Source organism: Grus americana, chromosome 2, assembly GCF_028858705.1.
Source record: "Grus americana isolate bGruAme1 chromosome 2, bGruAme1.mat, whole genome shotgun sequence".
Taxonomy (NCBI): domain Eukaryota; kingdom Metazoa; phylum Chordata; class Aves; order Gruiformes; family Gruidae; genus Grus; species Grus americana.
In genome coordinates this window covers 136,738,251-136,762,225 of record NC_072853.1, presented here as the reverse complement: position 1 = coordinate 136,762,225, position 23,975 = coordinate 136,738,251, and the positions used below count along the sequence as shown (strand labels likewise).

Here is a 23,975-nt window from a genome sequence, read left to right as displayed (position 1 = left end):
TGTCACACGCAAAACAGACTTGACTTGGGGAAAAATTAATTTAATTTCTTACCAATCAAATCAGAGTAGGATAATGAGAAATGGACTGCAGGAGGACAGCTTGCCTCACCATGGTCTTCTCCACGAGCTGCAGGGGAATCTCTGCTCTGGTGCCTGGAGCACCTCCTCCCCTCCTTCTTCATTGACCCCCCGCTACGCAAAACAGACTTGACTTGGGGAAAAATTAATTTAATTTCTTACCAATCAAATCAGAGTAGGATAATGAGAAATAAAACACTTCCCCCCCACCCCTCCCTTCTTCCCATGCTCAACTTCCCTCCTGATTTCTCCACCTCCCCCTGCTCAACAGCACAGGGGGATGGGGAATGGGGGTTGTGGTCAGTTCATCGCACATTGGCTCTGCCGCTCCTTCCTCCTCAGGGCGAGGACTCCTCACACTCTTCCCCTGCTCCAGCGCCAGGTCCCTCCCATGGGCGACAGTCCTCCACGAACTTCTCTAATAATGAGTCCTTCCCACGGGCTGTAGTTCTTCATGAACTGCTCCAGCAGGGGTCCATTCTGTGGGGTGCAGACTTTCAGGAACAGACTACTCCAGCGTGGGTTCCTCACAGGGTCACAAGTCCTGCCAGCAAACCTGCTCTGGCGTGGGCTCCTCTCTCCATGGGGCCACAGGTCCTGCCAGGAGCTTGCTCCAGCATGGACTCTCCATGGTGTCACAGCCTCCTTTGAGTGCATCCACCTGCTCTGGTGGGGGGTCTTCCACAGACTGCAGGTAGATATCTGCTCCATCATTAACCTCCATGGACTGCAGGAGGACAGCTTGCCTCACCATGGTCTTTTCCACGAGCTGCAGGGGAATCTTTGCTCTGGTGCCTGGAGCACCTTCTCCCCTCCTTCTTCATTGACCTTGGTGTCTGCAGAGTTGTTCTCACATATTCTCCCAATTGCTCCTGTTTTTGTTTGTGGGTTTGGGGTTTTTTTTAACTATGTTACCCCAGAGGTGCTACAACTGTTGCTGATGAGCTCAGCCTTGGTCAGCAGTGGGTCCGTCATGGAGCTGGCTGGCATTGCCTCTTGTTAGACATTGGGGAAGGTTCTAGCAGCTTCTCACAGAAGTTACCCCTGTAGCCCCCCGCTACCAAAACCTTGCCACGCAAATGCAATACAGCATCTAAGAGCTTTTGAAATTAGAAATGTGTTTTTGCAGTAGTATTTGCATAGAGTTTTCTGTAGAAATTTTTAAATTCATTGAGTACTTCATACATAGGCATGTTTTGGAGGGCTGTATAAGGAAAACCTGCAAAATCTGTTATTCTTAGGTCAGATGAAGTTTTGTATACAGATTGCTTGCAGTTATAGCAGACTTAAAGTAGTGGACGAAGATTATTGCTTTTAGTCAGCCTCTTAGAAGGATGGATTACCTCTGGTGAGAATTAGAACAGAGGACAGACAGGTCAGGCAAGGAGAAGGCTAGACGCAGTCTGGGACAGAGGTTGGTCAGGGGCACAGGAAGGAAGCACCTCCTGTGATGTCTTGAATTCCAATGAGTTACACCCTTGTGCAACTCCTTCAGCTACTGCAGGCAGAACAATTAAATACGGCTTTGAGGTTGTACTTCATTGTAATAACCACTATTTCATGTGTTTTCCTTAAATGTGTTTTATTTTCATGCAGAAATGAAGTCTATGCAGTTCAGCAGTTTGTAATTTGCAAGCTTAAGTGATCCTTTCATTTTAGGTTTCGTTTCCATAAATAAAATCCCCTATTTCTCTAGAAATGTTTTTTTAAGAAGAAATATTCATTCAGGGCATTCAAGTTATACGTTAGTCATTTTTCTTCTGATAAGGCACAGGAAGTGAAATCTTAGGAACATGTTACTGAGCATTGCAGATATAGGGCTAGTCATTTATTTTCACTACCATTTCATGCCTCAAGCGATAGGAAATTAGAAAAACAAAGTTATTTGTTTTAAATACTCAAGATGTCAACCCTTGAAAAAGAGGAGGGGATGGCAAGTTTCTTTTCAATCTGTAACCTTCTCTGTATGAACCAATGTTGATATGATGAGTTTGGTTAGAGTCTTGTTGCTGCTTTTGTCCTGTGTCCCTGCACCTCTCTGAGGTTACTTCTGAAGCCTGTGCTGGTAGTCTCCTTTCTGTCTTAGGTCTGCTTTGAGTACATTATCTTAATGCATGGTTTCCTGTGACTGAGACCCGAGCATCCCGAAACCATCAGCCTGAGTGCTTTGGAAGCCCGGTCTCGTGCTGCTGAATCCCATATTCAGTCCGAGATGTTTTGGTTTTTTTTCTATATTTAGTGAGGCCCCAGTCAGGATGTCCCCAGGGCTGCCTGAATCCTTGGCTCTGCCCTTGAGATTCATCGTCCTGCGCATCAGACTCAGCTTCCTTCCCAGCACAGGGAAACACCTGTTTCTTCTGTGCTCAACTACGTGGGTAAGGTCTTTTGCCAGGTTTTGAGTTTGGCTATCTTGTTTTGCGGAACTTTATTAGAAGACTTCCTTGAATTAGAGAAAGGAAAACGTAATTTACTTTTCCAAAGGAGCCAAGGGAAGGGCTTTATATTTTCTGTCTTTTATTCCTGTTAAAATGTTGATTGGTGTATGCTGAAAAGTTGTGGCGCCTTCTTTCCAATGTGCCCTGCCATCAGTGTGTCAATTTATTTGCATTGCTGTTGTGCCTCCAAGATCCTTCCTTACCATCATTAACTGGTTCTTTAGTGACCTGCACTGCTAAATCATCAAGGCATCAGACTATCAGGTCTCTCCTGTGATGAAGTTGTGTGACTCTTGGATGTTCGTCTATAAGCAGTGGTCTACAGCTCTCTGAAGCCAAATGTGTCAAGTCAAAGCGTTTCATGGGTAGCTTATTTGATGCTAGGATTAGTTGAGTAGCTTAGTACCCTCCCTGTATTGTTATTGTTTCCTGGGTGTAGGAAGGCGTGATTCTTTCCCATTGCCTTGTCTTGTCAGTTTAAACAGTTGTTGAACTTTTCAGTCTGACCTGGTAGGTGTCAGTGCTGCAAAAGCAGTGTTGTGGTATGAGGAGACAACATGCAAACAAAAATATCCTTTGAAGCTGAGGGAGAGCAAGAAGTCAGTGATGGGGAAAAGGGCACTGTCTTCCTAGAGTAGACCAAGATGTTCCCCATTTATTCTTTTCAATATCCTTGTTACTTTTTTTTTGTAATCTCAGTATAAATTACTCAGTTCCTGTTAATAACAAAGTTATTAGATTACTGCATAGCTACCTTAATTAGTGTTCTCAACAGTTGGTTAATAAAGGTTCATATCAACATAATCTGAAATATCAACTCTGGTTTTGCAGCATTGTCAAGAATAGAGGAAAATTATCACCTATGGCAAAGCCCCTGATTGAGAGTCATGTTGAATATCTGCTTTCTTTTATTTTAGATTTTTTAAAAAATACATTTAGGTTGGCACTTCTGCTACCTTTGCATTTTATCTTCTATTAGCAAAGAACGTATGCCAGGTTTTCTAGTTTTTCAACTCTGTAGAGCACATCAAACTAGGCAGAGCAAATGCATTGGTCTGCATGGGCTTTAACAGTCACTTAATTGATTTTGAGAGTTTGGCTGTATCCATGACTGAACAGATCTACATTTTGGGATTAAGCATCGGTTCACTTCTTAAAATTAGAATATTGTTTTTTCTCTTTGTATGATAGATGCAGTAGCTGCTAACAGTTGTTTGGCTTTCAAAAAGCTTCTGTGTCTTTCAAAAGGACAGGAGACGTAGCAGTGAAAGGTATATGCTCCTTTTTCACTGGAAGTTAATGTATTTTGTAGAATCCTTTTCTAGATCCACAGATGATTCAAGAGCCCTAGGTTAACTGGCACGTCTGTCTCAAGTCCTCAGAGAAACCAGCCAAGACTTTCATTGTGTTTTTTCAGTCCAGAAAAAAAATAAATCCTTTAGTTGTCTCATTAATAAACCTTTTAAATTCTTTGTGTCTTGCATCCTTGTAGGAAGTGAATTGTAGAAATCTGACGTAGCTTTTATTGGTATTCTTACTCTTTTACATGTACATATGTATGCAGACACCTACAGACATACATCCCGTGGAACCTTTATTAGGTTATCTGCAAACGTAGGTTGTGATATTGGTCTTTCCAGTGCATGAACAATGATGCTGTAAACAAGAAAATAGATTTCCCTATTAATAGTGTTGAATATCATTATGCTGAGCTGACATTGATACAGCCCAAACAACCACAAAGCAGATGTATGCTTTTTCTGCTGAAGGAAGCAAGGCTGGCTAGCATAGTGATGTTTTATGCTCATTTAAAAAGATATGAAACCTATTCCAGTTAGAAATCCATAACTCCTGCAATAACACTTGGCTTCAGAAACTGGGTTGGGTGCAGGTGGGTTGTTGTGGTCTGATGCTGAGCCTATTCTGTCAGTTTATTTGTAGTACGCTGGATTTTGATGCTTCTCAGCCAACAATGGAAATTCTGTGAATCATTTCAGAAAGATAAACAAGAAGGTCTACTGAATTAACTATAGAGCTGAATAATATGCCATTAGTAATTGTCCTGTTGTTAATCTTGGCTGTGTAATTAAACTCTTAGCTCTGCCTGAGATGTTTTTAGGCGTCACTGAGCTATAAGCTTTCACACAGATTGCTAGTCTGCAGGTGTGAATTTCTGTTGCAGGGTTGTAGAAACTGATGAAGTTTGATCTAGTTCAAATATCTAAAAAGTGCCTAAAGCTGAAGCTGTTTGCAAGAGTGTCCCTTGAGATCTCATCCTACAATGGTCAAGCAGAATATTTTAGATAAACTATTTTCTGGAAATAGTTTACTTTTCTGCATTGATTGTGAAAAGAGGCAAGGATTGCAGGGTCAGACTTAAATGTCTGCCATTATCCATTTTCAAAGTTAGGTCAAATGCACCCCATTTTTGGGTTCTGACATTTGGCTGTTCAGTCCAGAAGAGTCGATATGGGTTTTGGCTTAGCTGATTGCCTCCTAAAATGTTCGACAGTGAAATATGTAGTGGTTCTCACTACTAATAGTGTCAATTAAACTGTCAGTTTTTGCACTGAGCTGAGCTAACTGACAGCTAGCTGTCTGTGTTTCCATTGCCAGTGTGTGGGGATGAAGCACTTCAGGAGCTGCCGCAGTAAATGGTACTGCGCGCAGGTGGGATTTGCTGCCTCTGTGATGGAGTGGGGTAAAACATTATGTGTATACCTGCTCTGGTCTCCATCTGGGTGAAGCAGATGTCTCTCAGTAACTTCTACTAGTTTTTTGTAATGTGATTATGCTGTTAGCACATGACGCTAATACTGGAAAATAGATACAAATTAGTGAAGCAACAGGCTAATTATTTTTTCTAGCTCGGGTGATTTACATTGCTGCTTTATTTGACTTCCTTTTGTGGCAATGTTTCTTAATTCTGAGATTCTGGCCACCTGTGTATATAAATGTATGGTTTTGAGAACTGAGTTTTCATCTGATTGCAGTTATGACCAAAATTGCTCATATATGTATCTTCTGAGGAGCAGAACTATTGAGATGCATTCATAATAGCCATTGCTTACAATGCTGTGTTTTTAGGTAGACTATTAATTCTTTGGGTTACTTTGATGGACTTCAAATTCTCATGAGTCTGGATTACCAACAAAGATGTATTCTTAGTTTTATGTATTTCTATTTTCAGGTAAGTATTGCATTTAATGTCATTTATGTTCAGGTACAGCATGGAAGATTAAGAAAAGGGAAGCTGAACTGTTGAAATTGAGAGACAATGTAGTGTTTTGAGCACTTCTGTGACTGTGTCCATGCATGGTATATCAAAATAGAGGAAATTTTGCCATACGTGATTGCTTAACATTTGAGCTTTTTGGTTACCAAACCAAGACTGACCTCCTGGTTTGTTCTGATGTGTGAATAGTGTCGACATCTCATACTCTCTGACCAGCCACTTTTAAGTATTACATATGTGGAGGGTGTGATGTTTAGTATCTCACTTACTTATCTGAAGGTAGTTGATTTACATGGGATTTCTGATTTAGCAGAATGATACAAAATACACTGGAAACACAATACAAATATAAATTACATGTAACAAAATAAAGCAATTGCAACACATGGTTCAATCACAATACCAGTGTGATTCCTATTACCAGTCTGTACAATAGGCTCACCATCACGATACTGGGCATCCCCAGTCACTGGGAAGAAATATGTGGGTTGAATCACAATATTCTATACAGACTGGCTCAAAGCTTTTTGTTTTCATCACTGAAGACAGCTAGTTTGAATGTTTTCTCTGATCTCAAAAGCAGCAACCTAAAGTCCTCCTACAAAATTAGTGATACAACATGCTGACCCAGGTCAGTCCTCTTGGGAGTTATGTTTACTTCTCCTTATCCTCACCTGGCCCTATTGAATTGGCACCCAGCTCTCAGTGCTGTTGTAGTAGTACTCCCAAGTGGAGTATGCTGTTATGGCTGAGTAATGCTTGTCTTCCGTGTTCATGGATTTAAGAGACAGCCTTTCTTGAAGTACAGAGTGAGAAGGAGCTACGTGGGATGCATGATGCCTACAAGTTACCTGACCTCAGACCAAAGTGTGACTTACTGGGAGAAATTGGCCTTTAGTTCAGAGTCTGGTCTTTGAAAGTGGCCTGTAGAGTTGGGTGGACATAAAAAACAAAAAAAGCAAGGGGGGGGGTGGGGGGGGGGGTGGCAGGGGAGGGAAAGGACATGGTGGTATAAAAATATAGATAGATGGAAGTGCTACATTTCGCTTGCTTTCATGTTCTTGTCATACTTACAGCAATTTTCAGTTTAGAAGGCTGTATCATCCCTGTGTTTAATAGGCCTTGATAGACTCTTCTTCCAGGAATTCATCTAAGAGCTTTCAGGCTTCCTCACAGAGGTGAAGAAATTGTGAAGTCACGCTGAGCATGCTGGTATGTGAGCTGCCGAGCAGTGGGTAGGATAGCAAGTGTGTGCCCCCTCTCTGCATGTTCAGTCAGTAATAGCTAGTTTTCTGACTCACCCAGGATAATAGTTGATTGTGTAGGCACCCTGTGCCATAAACTGTTGGGTGGATTTTGGTTTTGGATTTTTTTTAATTTTTTTTTCCTTTTTCAACAACCAACTTGTGGATATGAATATATCTTTTGCCATAGAATTTTATCTTGGGTTGGTCTGAGAGGATTTGTATCCATCATTGCCTAGAAAATAACTATTTGCAGGTTGAAGCAATCTGACCATTGACTACTTTCATCCCCCACTTCAAGAATTTGTTCATAAAACTGGTGTGTTCTGTCAAAATGTTCAACCCTCTCTGAGGAGGAGGAAGCAGCCGCAGGGAACATAGGACTGCTTGTGCAACGCAGAGTGATACAAGTCAGTTATGGACTCCTTTTCTGTCCAAGTGAATGCTGCTAACAGCATAATCAGTGTTAGCTGGTATGTTTGGAATAGCTGACATGGTGCAAAGTGTTGTGCGTTTCCACTGCTGGCTCTTTGTGCCATGTTTTTTTAGCCAGAAATAGCAGAATTCAAGTATCCGGAAGCTGATTCACTGTCCTGCAGGTAAAAAGTCATGTGTTCACTTGGTGAACTCCTTTCCCTTGCTCATGTTTTGAAGAGGTAATTAAGGAGTTCTAAGTTAAAACTTGCTTTATTGCTTAGAGCAGTTGTTGTTTTGTTAAAGCCAAGGCCTTCACTGCTTATAAGTGTGTAAGAGGTGCTGGCTATTAATACATCCCTCCTCTGATTACTGTTCATGAAATAATAAACTGTTAGCAACTGGGAGGCATTGCTTTCTGGAGAATGCAGAATTTATTTTTTTTATTTTTAAGCTTAGTCCATGTAATTTTTAAGTCGATATATGGGTTTTCAAATGCTGCAGTCTTTCAAATGTCTCCAGATCACCTGGAGACACTAGTGATCTCCTCTGCTTTTGCTGCTGCTTGGAGTTTTGAGGTAGCAAGGCCTTCATTGCTGAGCTGTTCTTGTGTTGTCTTGTGTCTGACAGACTTCTTTGCTAGGAATGAAGCCTCTCTGGTAATTTTTTTAACACGTTTTCTTCCAAATACTGGCATTTATTGTTTTGAGACCCGGTTCAGGGGGACTCTATAAAGTAACTCCATTAATAATTTCTTCCAGGTGTACTGTGAACAGTGGCTAGTACAAGTCTCTTTGTCAAACATAAATGAAGGATCGAGCTAAATTGCAGTAGTATCTTTATAATAATTTTTGCAGAATTTCAGCCGCGTTGTTTTTCCTTTAGCAACATCATCTCTCACAGTGATTGCTGAGATGGTTATATTTTTCAGGATGAAATCCAATGTCCCTTCAAATTCAAGAATTCTGCTCTAACATCAACACAGTCCATTGAAAGTGTTGTCTTGCATGAGGAAAAAACCTTATTAGCTTTGAAAGACTGCTATCTTCTGTTTTCTAAGTTCACCTGACCTTGATCTCTGCCAATCCTTTTTATCACCTTCTCTTTCTAAGAGGTGTTCCTACTGGCAAGGCATGCAAGCTTGGAGCTTGATGGCTAGCCATCACCTTAAAATGAATGTTAATTGGGTATGAACTGATGTGTGGCAATACATCATCTCCATTATTTCAGGGTACTCCAGTTAGGAGCACAGCAGCCTAACAGAGCTCTCAACAGTCTGAGAAAAGCTCCTACTAATACCTTGTCCTTGAAGAATTATATCTAATTCCTCCTCTTAATTGCTGAAAGAAACCTTGTTAACGAAAGATAACTTTCTGTGTGTGTCAACCTAAGTGTATGATTTCATTTTCTTTACTTGTATTTTCACCTGTCAATGATTAAGAATTTTTTCTTCCCCCCCCCCCCCCCCCCCCCCCCCGCCACTGGCTGTGCCATGACTCATGCATATTTCATATGGTTGCTGATTATGAGACACAGAAGTCTGTTGCTTCGGTGGTTCAATTTACAGTTCTGTTGACCTTGTGAAGTGCATCTGGAGTACTTCCGTTGCGGGAGGTTTCTGTCTTGTTTTTACCTTGTTATTCAGCTGAGCTGCTTCTGTAGAAATTCATGATCAGTGATCTGAGAAATACCCGCTCTCCTGAAAGACGTGCAGTGAGCTGGTTCTCTAATGCAGTGTGTGATTGTACGTTAATTGGTGGCAGTGAGCTTTTTTTGACTGTTTTTCAAGAAACATCTTCCTGTGCATTCCAGTTTAGCAGTTAAGTGATGAGATTTATGGTGCAAATTTTGGTGAGTTTGTCTTCTCATTTTTATCTGGGCTAACTGATTTCCCAGCTGGATAACTACTTACAGGTTGCATGCACAATTCTTGGCTGGAGAATCTTGCATGAGCACAATTTTTTATTTTTTTATTTAATATGTGGTAAGTTTCATTCTCTTTTGGTATTTGTTTGTACTTGCTGCAGAATGAAACCAATTCCACTTGTTTCATGTCTTTGTTTTCTCTCTCCCACTAGACATACTAATAAAGGACAAGTACTTTTATTGGAGTGGAGACACTCTTTACTGTGGAAAAACACTGTCCTATGATTAAAAAAAAAAAAAGAAAAGCCTTAAGAGCTTCTGGAAGGCTCTTTTGGGAAAGACAGGGCATTCAGTGCATGTCAAAAACCTGCTAGAATGCTATCTTAAGATACTACACATGATAGCCACTGGTGACTAGGGCATGCTTCCAGGTATGAAATCAAAGGTCGGTATTTAGTTGCTTCATGTACTGTAATGTCATAAGAAAAATTAATCCATAACAGAAGATGTATTTTTCAGCAATAAACATGTGGATTAGCAGTATCCTTTTTTCATGTAAATATTAAAACATGAGGTTGATTGTATTTACCTTACACATCATTATGTGACTGCTTAGTCCCTGCGTGTTGCCATTGAGGTTGTTTGTGCAATAAAAGCAGTGAGGGGATTTTAACGTGGTGTGAGCCTGGCTCTGGCTTTACTGTTTCTAATGAGTGGGACCTTTGGGATAAAAGTTTCATGGACATTGTAACTCTGCTGCTGGCCTCTGTGGGCAAAACAGCAAGATAAACCTTCCGGCTGCCAGTGCTGCCCTTCCTGCTGATTTGTACTATGGCTGAAGTCACAGACCTCCAGGTTATTAGTCATTTCTTAAAAAACACTGTGTTTTAGGAATGGAGGGCAAGAGTCGGAAAATGGTGATGAAATAGCACAAATCAACCTGCTTAAAGAAAACCTGGTGTGCCTCGCTAAATGTAGGGGCTTGGTCTTGCCGGCTCCCCAGACATGCAGTGAAGGAGAGAGAGGAGGCGGCCTCTTAGTGCTGCTCTGGTCCTGTCCTTAGCACTTGGGACCCTGGGAAGCAGTGAACGGAGCTTCTTATGTCCTTATTTTTCAACAGTATCAAAGTGAGCTTTAGTGGGAGATAGGGAATGTTGCCACCACTCTTCATATTGCAGGCTAGCCATCGTACTGCCTCGGATGTGTAAATAAAGCGCTTTTCCTTCAGACTGAACCTGGGAAATGTCGGCAGCCGAGATGGATTTCATAGCCTTACAAGGGTGCGAAAACTGTGTTAAAGCAGAAAATGCTTCACAGCTGTCGCAGCAGTGAAGGCTGCAGGAACCGTGCAGGCTGCGTGACCTATGTGTGTTGCGGTCACTCGCCTCTCACCACAGCCGGGCGTTGGGATGTGCCTGTGGAAAAGGAGAAGCTGCGAGAGTCCCTGCAGGGACTCGATGTCTGGGTGGAAAGTGGGAAGCCTGACGAGGATTTGGCGAGAACCAGCGGCTGCATTGCATCCGCTCTGTCCTGTCGTCGCCTTACATCGTTCTGTTCCTCTGTACTGGTAATGATTTATGAGTTTTCCACCTACAGATTTTGTTAGCTCATAATCTAGCTGCCTCCTGCCTTCCTGGGGAGTGGAGACAGCTGCTGGCTGTGTGCTGACAGGTTTCCTCTTCAGCAGAAGTGCAAGGGCAGCTCTTCCTCCATTCTGCTCAAGTTTGGTAATTTGCTTTTAACATAACTCCTTGGCTTGTTGCTGAAAGAAGAGGAAGCTCCTCTTTAGGTTCTCATCCTAAGCCTAAATCTGTAACAGTGCAGGGATGAAAACACCTCATAACATTGCTGGATGAAAAAGACCCAATAAAGCCTTTTAATAATAGAATCATAGAATGGTTTGGGTTGGAAGGGACCTCAAAGCTCATCTAGTTCCACCCGCCCTGCCATGGGCAGGGACACCCTCTGCTAGACCAGGTTGCCCAAAGCCCCATCCAACCTGGCCTTGAACACTTGCAGGGAGGGGGCATCCACAGCTTCTCTGGGCAACCTGTTCCAGTGTCTCACCACCCTCAGTGAAGAATTTTTGCCTTATATCTGATCTAAATCTACCCTTCTTCAGCTTAAAGCTGTTACCCCTTGTCCTGTCACTACTTGTCCTTGTGAACAGTCCCTCTCCAGCTTTTCTGTAGGCCAAATGTTCTGGATATGCCACTTCATGGGGGGAAAAAGATTGACCTTGATATGTGGGTTGGGGTTTTTCCTTCATAGAAACTCTCCCCGTCTATACTTTGATTTTACTTTGTGATAAGTGCTCCTGTCTTGTATGATGTCTGAGCAAGGGAAGGAGGTGGAAATAATTCCTGCCAAGCATCCGTTCCTGTGAAAGCTGGTGGTGCTGTGTTGGTGGTGCTCTGGCAGCTTTCTCCAGCACCCTGTCAATCAAACACCATCAGTGCAAGTCCCTGCAGCAGCAGCATCCTGTGGAGCAGTGTTGCTGGAGCTCCCCGGTCACCTGCCCCTGTGGGCTCCCTCGCCGTTGTTAGTGCCTTGTGTACATAGAGTCATTGTATCTTGGTAGGGAATTTTATTAAGAGGTTGGGGGTTTTTTTGGTGTTGTCTGGCATTGATTTCTCTCTCTCTGTAACTAGGGCAGTGAAGTTTCGCTGCTGTGAAGGAACCGTTCTTGAATTCATCGTGAGCATGTTAATGTTTGAAGAATCTCAAATGATTCTGAGATTTTGGTTAAAAGAAGTGTAAAATGATGCTTAGAAAAATAGTATTGGTTTGGATAAAGGTTTTCAGTAGTTTTTTTGTTCCTGTTTTTTCAATTTGAGCTGTATGTTTCCAAGAACAAATGTTTCCAGTATTTCAGCTTGGTAGAGTTGTTAGCCTTATCAAGGCTTTCAGTAATTTAGGAGTTAATCATTATAAGAATTTCCGTGTGGTATGGATAAAAGACTGCATTTTTCTAACTTGTTAAGCAAGTTCAAGCTTACTGAAGCTCTGAAGTAACTTTTACTTCATCTGTTGCTGGTTTTATAAATTAATTTTATTAATTCTGGTTTTATTAATTCTGTTACAATTTTTATTAGTTATGTGAGAAGGATTGGTCGATTATAGAAACTGCTATATCAGATATGTCTAGGTATCTACAACTGTAGATGTCCCTCAGTTTCGTTTTAACTGTATAGAGTCTTTAGCATGTAAATGAGAAGCAGCTGTAGAGAAAGCTGAACTTGTGGACTTCAAGCAGTTTCAGGAGAAACGCAACACCTTACGTATTTAAGTATGACTCTGTTTCCTAGAAGCCTGTTAACAAGAGTGGGAGTGGAATTTGGGGAACTATTTTGTCATGCATATTTTTATTTTTCTGATGAATTTTATAGCTGCAAGTTAGTTGTCAGCAGGCTTAGACATTTGAGTTTTTTATGGAAAATGAGCCCGTTCTGGAGTGTGATGCCTGGTTCTGTACTGCTGTCTGACATCTCCCACTTGAGTCAGCCCAGCTCCTGACTTACCTGCTTATAAAATAAAAAGTATTTGGGTATGGAATTTGAACACATGAGTTTTCTACAAGAGGTTTTCTGGATCCTAAAGGGAGAATCAAGGGCAAAGTTGAACCTCTCCCATCTTCTGTAGAAGAGTGAAGTCTGTGAAATGACTGTGCTAAGGAGCTATCATTTCCACATCTCTTGCTCTCTTCCCTGCTGGCAGTTCATAAGAATTCTGGAGGATGTTGGGCTGCAAGATATAAGTTTGATTGGTGGTTTAGGTTTTCTTTTTGAGGCTATTTCCTTCCTACCCATACCCATCCTGAAGATCTTTACTCCTCTGAAACCATTATGACTTCTCTAGCTGGCATTTCAGAATTTGCCTTTGGCTTTGACCTACCCAGATCCTGCACCTTTCAAAACAGAGAATATATGTAATAGTTCAAGGTCTTTTATGATTTCAAGGCTTTATAGCTACATGACACCTGAGAGGCAGGCTGCACTGTGATGCAATCAAATGTACTGTGCAAGTTTATAGGCTGCCACCCTGAATTTACAGCTTTCAGCCATCATTTCTGTGCTGTTGTTGGTGTGTTCTTGATTAAAAAACAAAAAAAAAGTTCTTTAATTGCATTCACTTTTGTAAATTTTAAACTATCATCCAGGCACCTGTTGTGGTGGCAACAGCACTTTGACATCTCATTTGCAGTCCCTGGTGTCATTTGTAGTATAGATACATCCTGGGCTGTTGTGTAGATCACTGGGTTGGTTTTGCTCAGGCTCATGCTGCAGTTTCTTGATGAAAGTGCCTGTTCTCTCCCTGGGCCAGTGCTTGAGGGAGCGCCTTATAAAGCCTGACCCTCACTCGAGCAGATTAGGGCACAGTGCACTTAAAGCTAAATATAGAAGAAGGCAGATCCTGTGTTCCTAGTAATTAACTATTCAAGAGTCTTCTGTTGTACTGAACCTCTAGTTATTAAACCTCCCACAAGTGGGGAGTCTTACTTTAACTGGTTTTTTTTTACCCCTAAAATCTTGTTCCCAGCTGTCTTAAAGGGCATATTTTATATTTACAGGGAACAGTTTTAAAATCTGATAGTCAATCTTCAGGTCTGTGCAACTCTTCTCCCAGTTTAAAAAGACACTGCATCAAAGGAAAGGAGAAGTCTAGTGCTAGAAATCTAGCATATGCATTTATATCTTTTTATAGCAACTGGGAAACTGTACCAGTATGGCTGGGTTGAGGGTCAGGTGTCATTCATTTCATTGCCCCCAAGGAATTCTTTAAGGGAGCGGGCAGTGTCGATCCCAGCCTGACAGCATGTTTGTGCTGTGTAAGAGCTGGGACAAGAGGATTAATTCTTACCTGCTGCGTGGCTCACTTGACATTTTCTTTTCAAACCTCATGGGCTCCTTCTGCAATCTATTGAAATGAACAATTTTAGACCCAGAACAAGGGGTAAGGTATCAGGGCCAAGCATAAAAACAATCAGAAATACCTGAGTGAATATTAAATTTTATAGGTCAGTCTCTTACAAATAACTGAAGGTCAGAAAGACAAAACAGATAAATATGTTAAGTCTAGCCGGTCACGGCTAGAGGCTTGGCTGTTGCTTATCCCTGTTGACTGCTAGATTATCCATGCAATTAATTTGTAAAGCACCTCCTGTTCCTCTGCCACAGAGACAGCTATGTGGGGGAAGGAGACTTTTGAGCTCTGCTGTGAAGGGAGGCATAGATCCTACAGCGCTTTAAAAGATGCTATGATACCATGGTTTGCCATTTTTAACTCTCTTTGCAGATGGGCAAATCATTTTTCCAGAAGGCTATTAAGTGTTGCAGTTGTTTCAAAATGCTCCTTGGCCTGTTAAAACCGTAGCTTTAAATCTCAGTGATGAATGTGAACCTGTCAGTTTAACTGCTTGTTGCATCTTTCTATTTTTTATGACTTGCAGGAAGCAAAACCAGTCTTGACTCTGAACCGTGCTGGCTATTTCCAGTGCATGTGGGCAGTTTTTGACTGCGGATAAATAGCAGACCTAGACTAGAAAGCAGTGGTTTGCCAAGTTAAACATTTGAAATGCTGCAGAAGTGATCAGCTAGTGATGCTGCAACTAGAAGAGTTAGTCTGGTGAATGAGAACAAACTGTGTAGCTGGACCATTGTTAACAAGAGTTGTTAAATGAACTTTCAGGGGTGGAGAGAGCATTAACTTGGATAGTAGCGTGTGATTGGCATCTTTCTAGCCATGGAGCTTGAGCTTCTCTTTGCTCACGATAAGAAGTAGTGTTGGCAAATGTATGTACTTTTAAACTAGACCTGCAGAGTCCACAATGAAGAAATACAAATAACAGAGTTTTTTGTGAAACTAAAGTTATTAGAAGAACATGCCCAAAGAACAAACCTTATTGCATGGTAAGGCCTGATTCTGGATGATCAAATCATATGTAACAGTGACCTAATGACCTGCAGGGTGTGAAATAGGTGGCCTATAAGTCCCAGCACTGGTGCTTGCTCTTAGCAGGACAGGGGGATGACCTGTGACGATTGCCACATGCTGCAAAGCTTCCTTGTATTCACTGCTGTTTGCGTTCAGCTGTCGATTTAGCTGCTCATTGCACAAGCTGCGTCTCGTGTGATTAAACTAATTATATCCAAAGCTGAAAAATAGTTTTGTTTTCTTCATCTAAAATGACATTAATATATGATCACTTCCCAAATTTTTTAATGTTGCATGTTGAGATTTGCCATTAAGGTCTGAAGTAATACGAGCCTGATGTTTTTTATTTTATTTATGTTGTTGTTACATGATGTGCCATGTAGGTCCTTAACTGTGTATTTATACACAAAATTGATGGGGCAAGGGACTTGGTTATCTTTTTTTACAACAGCTACATGTTTTTAGGAAATAAAAGTTATTAAGATATAGTGACGTTTGGAAGAAACATTTGAGTGGGATTTGATGGTTAAAACATTGTCTTTGTGGTTAGACTGCAGTCGTGTCTTCAGCAGGATGGCATGTAGCCCCAGGAGTCCATGTGCCGGAGGGCGAGACCTGTGCTGTGCCCAACCCCACCAGGGTCAGTCCTGGTGCTGCGTCCTCATGGCTTCTGTGTCCCCGAGCATCCCTGTGAGCTGCTGTACCCCTGCCCTGGCAGTAAGGGTCTGTCACCTTCCTGCTTGGGTTTGAACCTTCAGGGTTTTTTACAGGGATGCTAAGAGACCACATCTCATCAAAGTTACTCTTGGATCATAGTGCTCTTCATCTTTAAGATAATGTAAATTATTATTTGAGTATACATCAAGAACTTTCTTTCACATGTTGGGATTTTACTACACTGAATGTTTATTTTGCCTTGAGGTTAAACTGTTGTCTGTAAATGCCGTGATAAAAAAAAAAACTTTTCTCTTTTTTTTTTCCCTCCAGAAATTTTATGAATAAGAATCAGAAGCCGGTGCTAACAGGCCAGCGGTTCAAAACTAGGAAGAGGGGTAGGTTATGTTACATTTTTTTACTTTATTTTCCTCTTTGTTAAAATGACTAGAAACAGGGCAGGTGGAGTAACCGAAAGTTCAATAGGATTAAGGTTTTTCTCCCCTTCAGCCATGTTAAGAGTGCAAATGTTGTTTTTAACTAAGCTTAATGAATTTTATTATGTTCTTTATACATCTTAGCACTTTCTGTAAAATTTGAATTTATAGCTATTAAGTCTTGTAGAAGCCTCAGTTAAAAAATTAGATTCTAACTGAGTTTATAGTATATTTTCATACGAAGAAGAAAACTTGTTAGATGTTTTTCAGGTGTTTCTTAAAATCTTCCTTTCAACTAAGAAAGCAAAATATGAGCTTTTATTTTAAGGTTGCATAAAGAAAATTATCTGGCTTTTTCTTTTTATTTTTTGTTTTTATTTCTTTGACTCAAATCAATGTCATCTTTATAAATGAACCTTTTACATGTAAAAAGGAATGCTCTCACCTTCCTTCTTCATGAGGGTGGTCTTGTTGGCCCTGCTTTCTGTAACAACAGAGGTCAGAAAGCTCCTTTTTCACAAATGTTATTTCTGCTGTGCTAGTGTAGTTTGGTTTTTTTATTGTTAAAATAAAACAATTACCATTGTGTAAGTCCCATTTTACTCATTGTGCTACTGATTTGCTGTAAACATGACCAATGCTCTCTTTCTTCATGTACAATATTGCATCAATTTTTAAAGAAAGCTAAGTGGTGCTAATTACACTGATCATCCAGCTATTCTGTACAGCTAGTGTCTTCCTAGCATGCTTGCTCATGCTGTACTCAGAGTTCATTTGTCATGGCTTAGGTGTCCGAGACAAATCCCCAACGCTTTGGGGAAGAGAGCAAAAATATGTGTAATAAATGATTGTCTGGTTTGTGAAAAGAAGGCTTAGATATTTTGCTGTTACAATAGCAAATTATTATAGCACATATGGGAGGGGTTCCTGTCTGTCATGTAACAGACTTATTCCATCTTGACTTTCCTGTTTCTGACCAAAAGCTAACACCTGGTATTAACTTCTTGTGACAGAAAATGTAAATAAGAGCATTTTCTCAGAGTGGATGAGAGAAACAAAAAGAGCTTGCAACCTTTCTCAGAAAATTACAAATTCTATCACGAGTCTGAAGAGCTGAGTGAGTTTCTCAAGATCTAGTATGGTCACGAAGCTTGGATGAGAATTGCAAAATAATTTGGTTTCAGTCATGTTAAAAATCAGTGCCAACTTTCTCTCATCTTTCTTCCCTTGCACACATGGCTTCCTCTGTTAGTTTGACTGGTGCAGTGTCTTAAATTGAAAATGTCCTTTCTATAATGCACATACAACATTTGTAGGTATAAGCAATTAAAAAAAGAAACCTATATTGTTTGTAATTAAATGTCACGATGCTCCAGTAATTAGCGGGATTAAGTTTCTATCAGTGTGGTCCAGAACATTGTGCAGTAGGAGCTGTACGCTGCATTAACTAGCAACAGTATAGATGTAGCTAGAGGAGTGGAAGTAACAATCTCTAAAGAAGTACCTCTGTCAGATCAACCAGTAAAAGCAATCAGATGTGCATGCTGCTGGATTGATCCAATGTATTGTTCAGTGTAGGTCAGTCAGTTATGGTGCATATGTTGTTTGCTAAAATTGTCTTAGAAAATGTTCTCTCTCTCATAAAGACTTTATTTTCAGTCCATGTTTTGCAATGTATTTGGCATAATGGGTCTTAATACAGATTTTGTCTTTGACTTCTATTTAATGGAAGTAATAACTAGAATAAATAAAGAGCTTGTATTTGTAATTCTGTGCCTATGTCTTGAATTTCTGTTATAGTGATTGAACGTGACACTAGATACTCATTGACTGCACGGAAGAAGGAAAAGATTTGCATAGGGGCTAGAAGATTGGGGAGGTGGTTCTTTGTTTTTTTGAGAGATTACTTAAATGGGATTGGGGACATTAAATGGCTTTAATGTAGAAATCTTAACATGCAAACACTTCTGTGCTTAAAACATAAAATCTCTTCTTTAAAAATGGTGGGATTCTGGTTGCCTTAATATTTGAGGATCCTGCCTAGAAATATTGTAGATACCTGTTATCTTTCTAGAGGCAGAGGGCTTGAGGTAGAGAAATGGCTTCCTTCGCTTCTGTGTGTATAAACATTTTCTTTTTGTGTCATAGCAGTGTCACAGACAGCTGTGTCTTGGACTTCAACTAGACAATACTACTAGTTTTTCTATATCCTGACTTTCAGTATATCAGGGAGTTGTGAAATTTCACTCAGGTAGGAGAGTTATTAGTTTTATTAGTTGAGCTAATAAAAGGTATAAACCTTGCCTCCAGCATATATAGTGAGAGGCATTAAAATAGTTTTAAAAAGATTTGAAGGAAGAAAAATGATGTAAAGGGAAGAAGGCATCTCACAGTTCCATATCAAGTTTTTAGCAGTCTGGGCAAAGAAATTTGTTTGGTTCATTCTGAGTATAATTTCTGTCCCCGTTGAATGCTGCATTTTTGGTGAGGGTCAGCAGTAGTTGGCATCTGGCCGGGATTTGTGCTTATGGTGTAGATACGTGGGATGTGGGTTGTGTTGATTGCGCTGTACTTGGATGCATGCAAATTGATGTCTTTGTGTTTTCTGAAATGGAAGACGAGGAAATAAGAGTAGCAGAAATGCCAGAATAAGGAAAATTTATGTATCCAGACAGTTGACAAATACCCACAGGACAAAAACCTTCCAAAAGCATTAACAAGAACAAACAATGTGTATTGTTTAATGTAAGCTGACAGGCAATACCTGAGACCCAAGTTTGTTCCCATGCTATAGATAACATAGAGTTAATATCTGCTGAAAAACTAGTGCAAAAAGGTAAATGGCAGCATAAAAAGAAGCTAAGCAAAACGATGCATGTTACTTTCAGGAAGAAAATTATCTAGTAAAAAGTCAATATTAATACCTTTAACATGAAGTCAGAAGAGGGGGCCAAAGAGGGCATCCAATTTTTCTTCCACAGAAATACAGTTGTGGGCCTTCTGTTGAAGAGTTAAGGTTAATTCTTAAGGAGGAGTGTATAAATGTACTTTGTGATTTCCTTAGAAGCCAAAGAAAGGAAATAAGGATCTGGGAACATGATGAAAATGAAAAGCTGTGTATAGCACTGCTGCATTGGATATTGTATGCATCATATCTGCAAGCTACACCTGCCTCCACTAGCCTGTGATTGAAACTGTGCTTGTTTAGTAATTATGTACTTGACAGCTCAACATACTGTCACCACTTCTTGATGATGGCTTCTTACTCACCCTGTTGTACTACATCAGCATATTCCTCTTCAGTACATTATCTTGGTAGGAAAATGTTTCAATAAAATTATAAATCATTTTTCATGCAATGAGTTTACCTCCTCTTCCTGTGTAAATTTTTAGATTGTGATAGACAAGAAAATAGTAGGGCACTCCAGATGAGCAGAGGACTTCTGGGGCAGGAGGAGAATCTGTTTAAAATAACTAAGAAATATTAATCATGGTGTTTGTGTTTGTACTAAGCACTGTGTACCCATGATACCAAACACATAACGCTTTTCGGTTTAGATGTGAACATCTTAAATTTTTAGACAAGATATAGTTGAAAAAGTAAAATATGATATTTTTTTAACTCCTCTCTTAGGACAGAGCTCTGTCTCCTTACTCGCTGGTGAGTCATCGAGCATTTTTTTTTTTTTTTGTCCTGGAAATAATACATATTCATTTGGTAACCCAAAAGAGAATAATTATACTCAGATACTTGTATGTGGGTGGAGCTGTGTTTCTGGTGTGCAAATAAAACTGCCTGAAGTACGCATACTGAAGTACTTAGACTTATTCAGTAAAAGGCTTTGTTTGTGGGTTGGTTGGTTTGTTGCTTGTTTGGGGTTGTTTCAGTATTTCAAGTTGGAAGAAAGCTGCAACTGAGTATTTGGTAACAGGTCTGATATCTCAGGTGGGATTCCAGTAGCATATGTCTCTGTAGGCATGTCCCAGACCAAAAGTATGTTCTTCAGTTTCCCCACTCGACCCTCTCTGGTTTGTCCACCATGGGCATGCCCTGCAGATAGGAGAGATGGTTTCTCAAAAGTCAGACTCTAGATTTTCATCACAGCTGTAAGTTGAGGTAACACAACTGAGAGCCTGAATACCTCCAAGGTGTGGGATGACGTAAAAGCCTGAGAAGTCATTTGTAGCCCAGGGAAGGGGCTTATTGCATAGTTTATTGGGTGAGGAGAGCGTGATGGGGAGAAGCTAGGGTGGCACTGTGATTGTGTGCATCACTTCAGGATGAGCTGGGGTTGGGAAGAGGTGGTTTTCTGAGTGTGTATATGAGTATCCATGATGTTGAGTAATCCTCAGCTTTGGTCCAAGCAGGTCAGCTTCAGGGGATGGGGCAGCAAGTCACTTGGAGATAGGTAGTAGGGTCAGCAAGCCACTAAAAGCTAGGTGTAGCAGGGAGTTTCTGGAAAATAAGGTGATGCCTCATTTTTCCAGTGCTTCTAAGCACTTGACAGGCAGCCCTGGAGCTGCTGTTGGCTGCATGCTGCCGGGAGCCTTGGAAACACCGGTTGACTAGTCCACTGAGGTTCCCAGTGGCCTGGGACACAGTGGGAGGAGGGAGTGCTCATGCTTTCCAGATGTGATTGCTATGAGGTAAGGAGATGCAATGGAAGAGGGGGGCAATGGGCAACTGATGCCCTGAAGATGGTAGAATGAGTGCACCCCAGGTACATGCAGGGGAACAAGGAGAGAGAAAAACGTTTCTATATTAGAAATAATAAAGCTGATAAAAGTAGGCATTGTGCATAAAATAATTAATTAATTGCCTTAAAGGCTATTGTGGCAGGAGGAAAGAGATTGGAGGGAGAAACATTATCAGAAAACAAGGTCTTTGGGGGGTTTTTGATTAATATTTGGGATAAAAAGCTGCACTATGAGTCACAGGGAAAGGAAACCTGCAGCCAGAGGATGTGTAATGTCCAGAATCTCTTCTCCCAAAAAGGCTGGGAGAGTTGCAACTGGCACGTTTCAGACTGTATTAGCACGTGTTTAGACAGGAATTTTACCAATTCTCATTTGCCTTAGTAAGTAGAAATCTTTAGATTTATGTTCTGGATATAATATGGGCAGGTTTTTTACTAACTTGTATCAACATTTGTGTCAGCAGGTGATAACAAACTAATTTACTTTTTCTGAGCGTCACAGAACAACTCACAGTTCTGTTTCTGAAGTTCAGAGTTATTTTGATGGGAACAAGCATTTTGTATGCGTCCTTATATAAAGCCAAGACTTGTTAAAAAGCTTCAAGTGTCTGTGGTAAGCTAAGCTGTTAACAGCCCGCAAGAAGCAGCAGCAGGAGGTATGGGTAAACCTACCTAGCTTTATTGGAGGTTGCAGTTACATCTGTTGTAGCTAATGGCTCAACATAGGGATGTTGTCTGGGGGTCAGACTGTACCTTAATGGAGTTCAACCAGGGACAGCTGTGGAAAATGCAATGTGAGTGCTGCGTTTCTGTGTTCCTAGTGCTGCTTAAGTCTGTGAATACGAAAAATAAGTTATTGGTTACACTGTGTTACTTGGTCCTAAATGTTTGCGCAAAAGCTATTTTTATGAATACCTTGATCTCCTCTTTTCCTGAACACTTATCTTTTTGAAAACATTTTAGATATGTGACCATAGTTATTTAAAGAAAAATATCAAGAAATGAAAAATTGAGTGTTCCTACAGTGAGATTGTGTACACATAACTGGCATTCCCTTTATTCTGCTATCAGATTTAGCAATGCATAATGATACACGTGTTCAATAGTATCTTCGACAAGAGAAGTAAGAGTGAAATTTGAAAACAATTTCAATAGTTGCTTTTCCTCTCCTTTATTTATTTATTCCCATATATTTGTGTGTGTTTTGGTGTTGTGGGGATGAGGAGGAGAGGGAAGTGAGGGTAAGCACTGTGGAATTTCCAGAGGCAGTAAAAGCCAAACAAACAAACTTTTGGTGGGTTGACCAGAATGGGAAGAATATGTTTAGGTGCCTTGGTCATGTCAATTGCTGACTGATACAAGATTTTAACAGAAACATTAAAAACTGATTCTCCTTTTCCTTCCCCTTTATCTCTCTTGCAGATGAAAAGGAGAAATTTGAACCTACAGTCTTCAGGGATACAATTGTCCAAGGCCTCAATGAAGCTGGGAGTGACCTGGAGGCTATAGCCAAATTTCTGGATGCAACAGGCTCACGGCTTGATTATCGCCGCTATGCCGACACGCTCTTTGATATTTTGGTAGCTGGCAGCATGCTAGGTAACCGGCAGTGTACCTGATAGAGAATTTTGATGATCAGCCTTGCTTCTTTTTAGATGCTGTCTTCCTTTACAAAGTGGAAATTATAAATTGTATTACAATTTCACTTATCTAGATACTTCTTGCATTGTATTATAGCGTTGTTTATTGTTTGTAGTGCAGTAATACCTAGGGACTTGATTGTGTGAGGCATTCTGCAAATACCACAAAAAATGGGTAGCAGTCTGAGAAGCCTTCGCTCTGAGCTGAAACAGCACATAAATGCAACAGCAAAGAAAATAAGAGAGATGCTAACTGGGGGAAACAGAAGAATTTATTAGCATAAAAAGATGTAATACAGCACTCCAGGTTATTAGCTGTTGTAAAGCTTGCTTTGTAGACGTTGCAGCAAAGGCTAGCTAAGAGAAGTGAAGGATAATGAAGAGTGCTTTGTGGATGTCCATGGGGCATTTCTCCGAGGTATCAGTGGCAGCTTGGGCAAAAACATGCCTTTCACCTTCCTCTGAATTTTTAATAAGTTCGCTCTTTTTACTGGTCACATTGGTTTGATTCCTGCTTCCTGCCCTTTGGTATGTAAGAAGAAAAGATGTTTTTGTAAGACTTGAGGTAAAGCAGGAAACAAAAGCCAATGGAACTATCTAGGAATAAAGCTCAACAAAATAAGCCAGGAGAAAAATTTTGCAGCAGTGTTTTGAATGTTTACATGGGCCTGGAAAGCATTAGAGAGGTTAGGAGGATGTTCCAAGTCCTCAAATTAGTAACAGAGTGCTAATACTTTTTCTCTTTGGTGAGGATTTACGTTATTGTGGTGTTTATAGTAGTAGTTAAAATATGCACAAGGGTTATGCTCCAACCCATACTTACTTACCGCTCAGTGCTCTTAAAACCAGCTAAGATTCCTTTGTGTGATGTGAATCTCAGACCTGTGAGGTCAGTGTGATCTAAGGTGCAGCATCTCGGCCAGCTGTCTCTTCTATCAGGTGCCACCACAGCCTCGCAAAGCTCCCTCTCTTTCTGTTCCCCTTTCTCCCCTGCTAGGTCTTACTCTTGCCTTTTGCCTCAGTGATACTAACATAAAACTTATTAAAGTAAATCTTAAAATTATAGAACATTCTCTAAAGTGAGAAATTGTTTCTTGGCTTTTTTTTTGCTTTTTTTTCCTCTTTCTTTTAGCTCCTGGAGGCACACGCATAGATGACAATGACAAGACCAAGATGACCAACCACTGTGTATTTTTTGCAGATGAAGATCATGATGCCATCCGAAATTATGCTCAGGTCAGTAAAGGCGTGGTTGATTACTGTTTTCCATTTATGTATCTAAAGGGATTACGGTGGAACATCTGCAGACTGTCTAGGCTGCAGTAGGCTAGTAACAGGGCA

The 23,975-nt window shown here is 40.6% G+C and overlaps 1 protein-coding gene across 2 annotated transcripts in view; it reads left to right on the top strand.

Annotated features, from left to right (window-relative positions):
- BZW2 (basic leucine zipper and W2 domains 2) overlaps positions 1-23,975 on the top strand; it is a 59,681-nt gene that overhangs the window by 7,777 nt on the left and 27,929 nt on the right. For both annotated transcript variants that reach the window (XM_054816317.1, XM_054816316.1), the window contains exons 2-4: positions 16,194-16,258; positions 22,417-22,593; positions 23,767-23,870. In XM_054816317.1, the coding sequence (XP_054672292.1) occupies positions 16,201-16,258; positions 22,417-22,593; positions 23,767-23,870 (339 nt within the window). In that variant the 5' untranslated portion in view covers positions 16,194-16,200. The remainder of the gene's footprint in view (positions 1-16,193; positions 16,259-22,416; positions 22,594-23,766; positions 23,871-23,975) is intronic.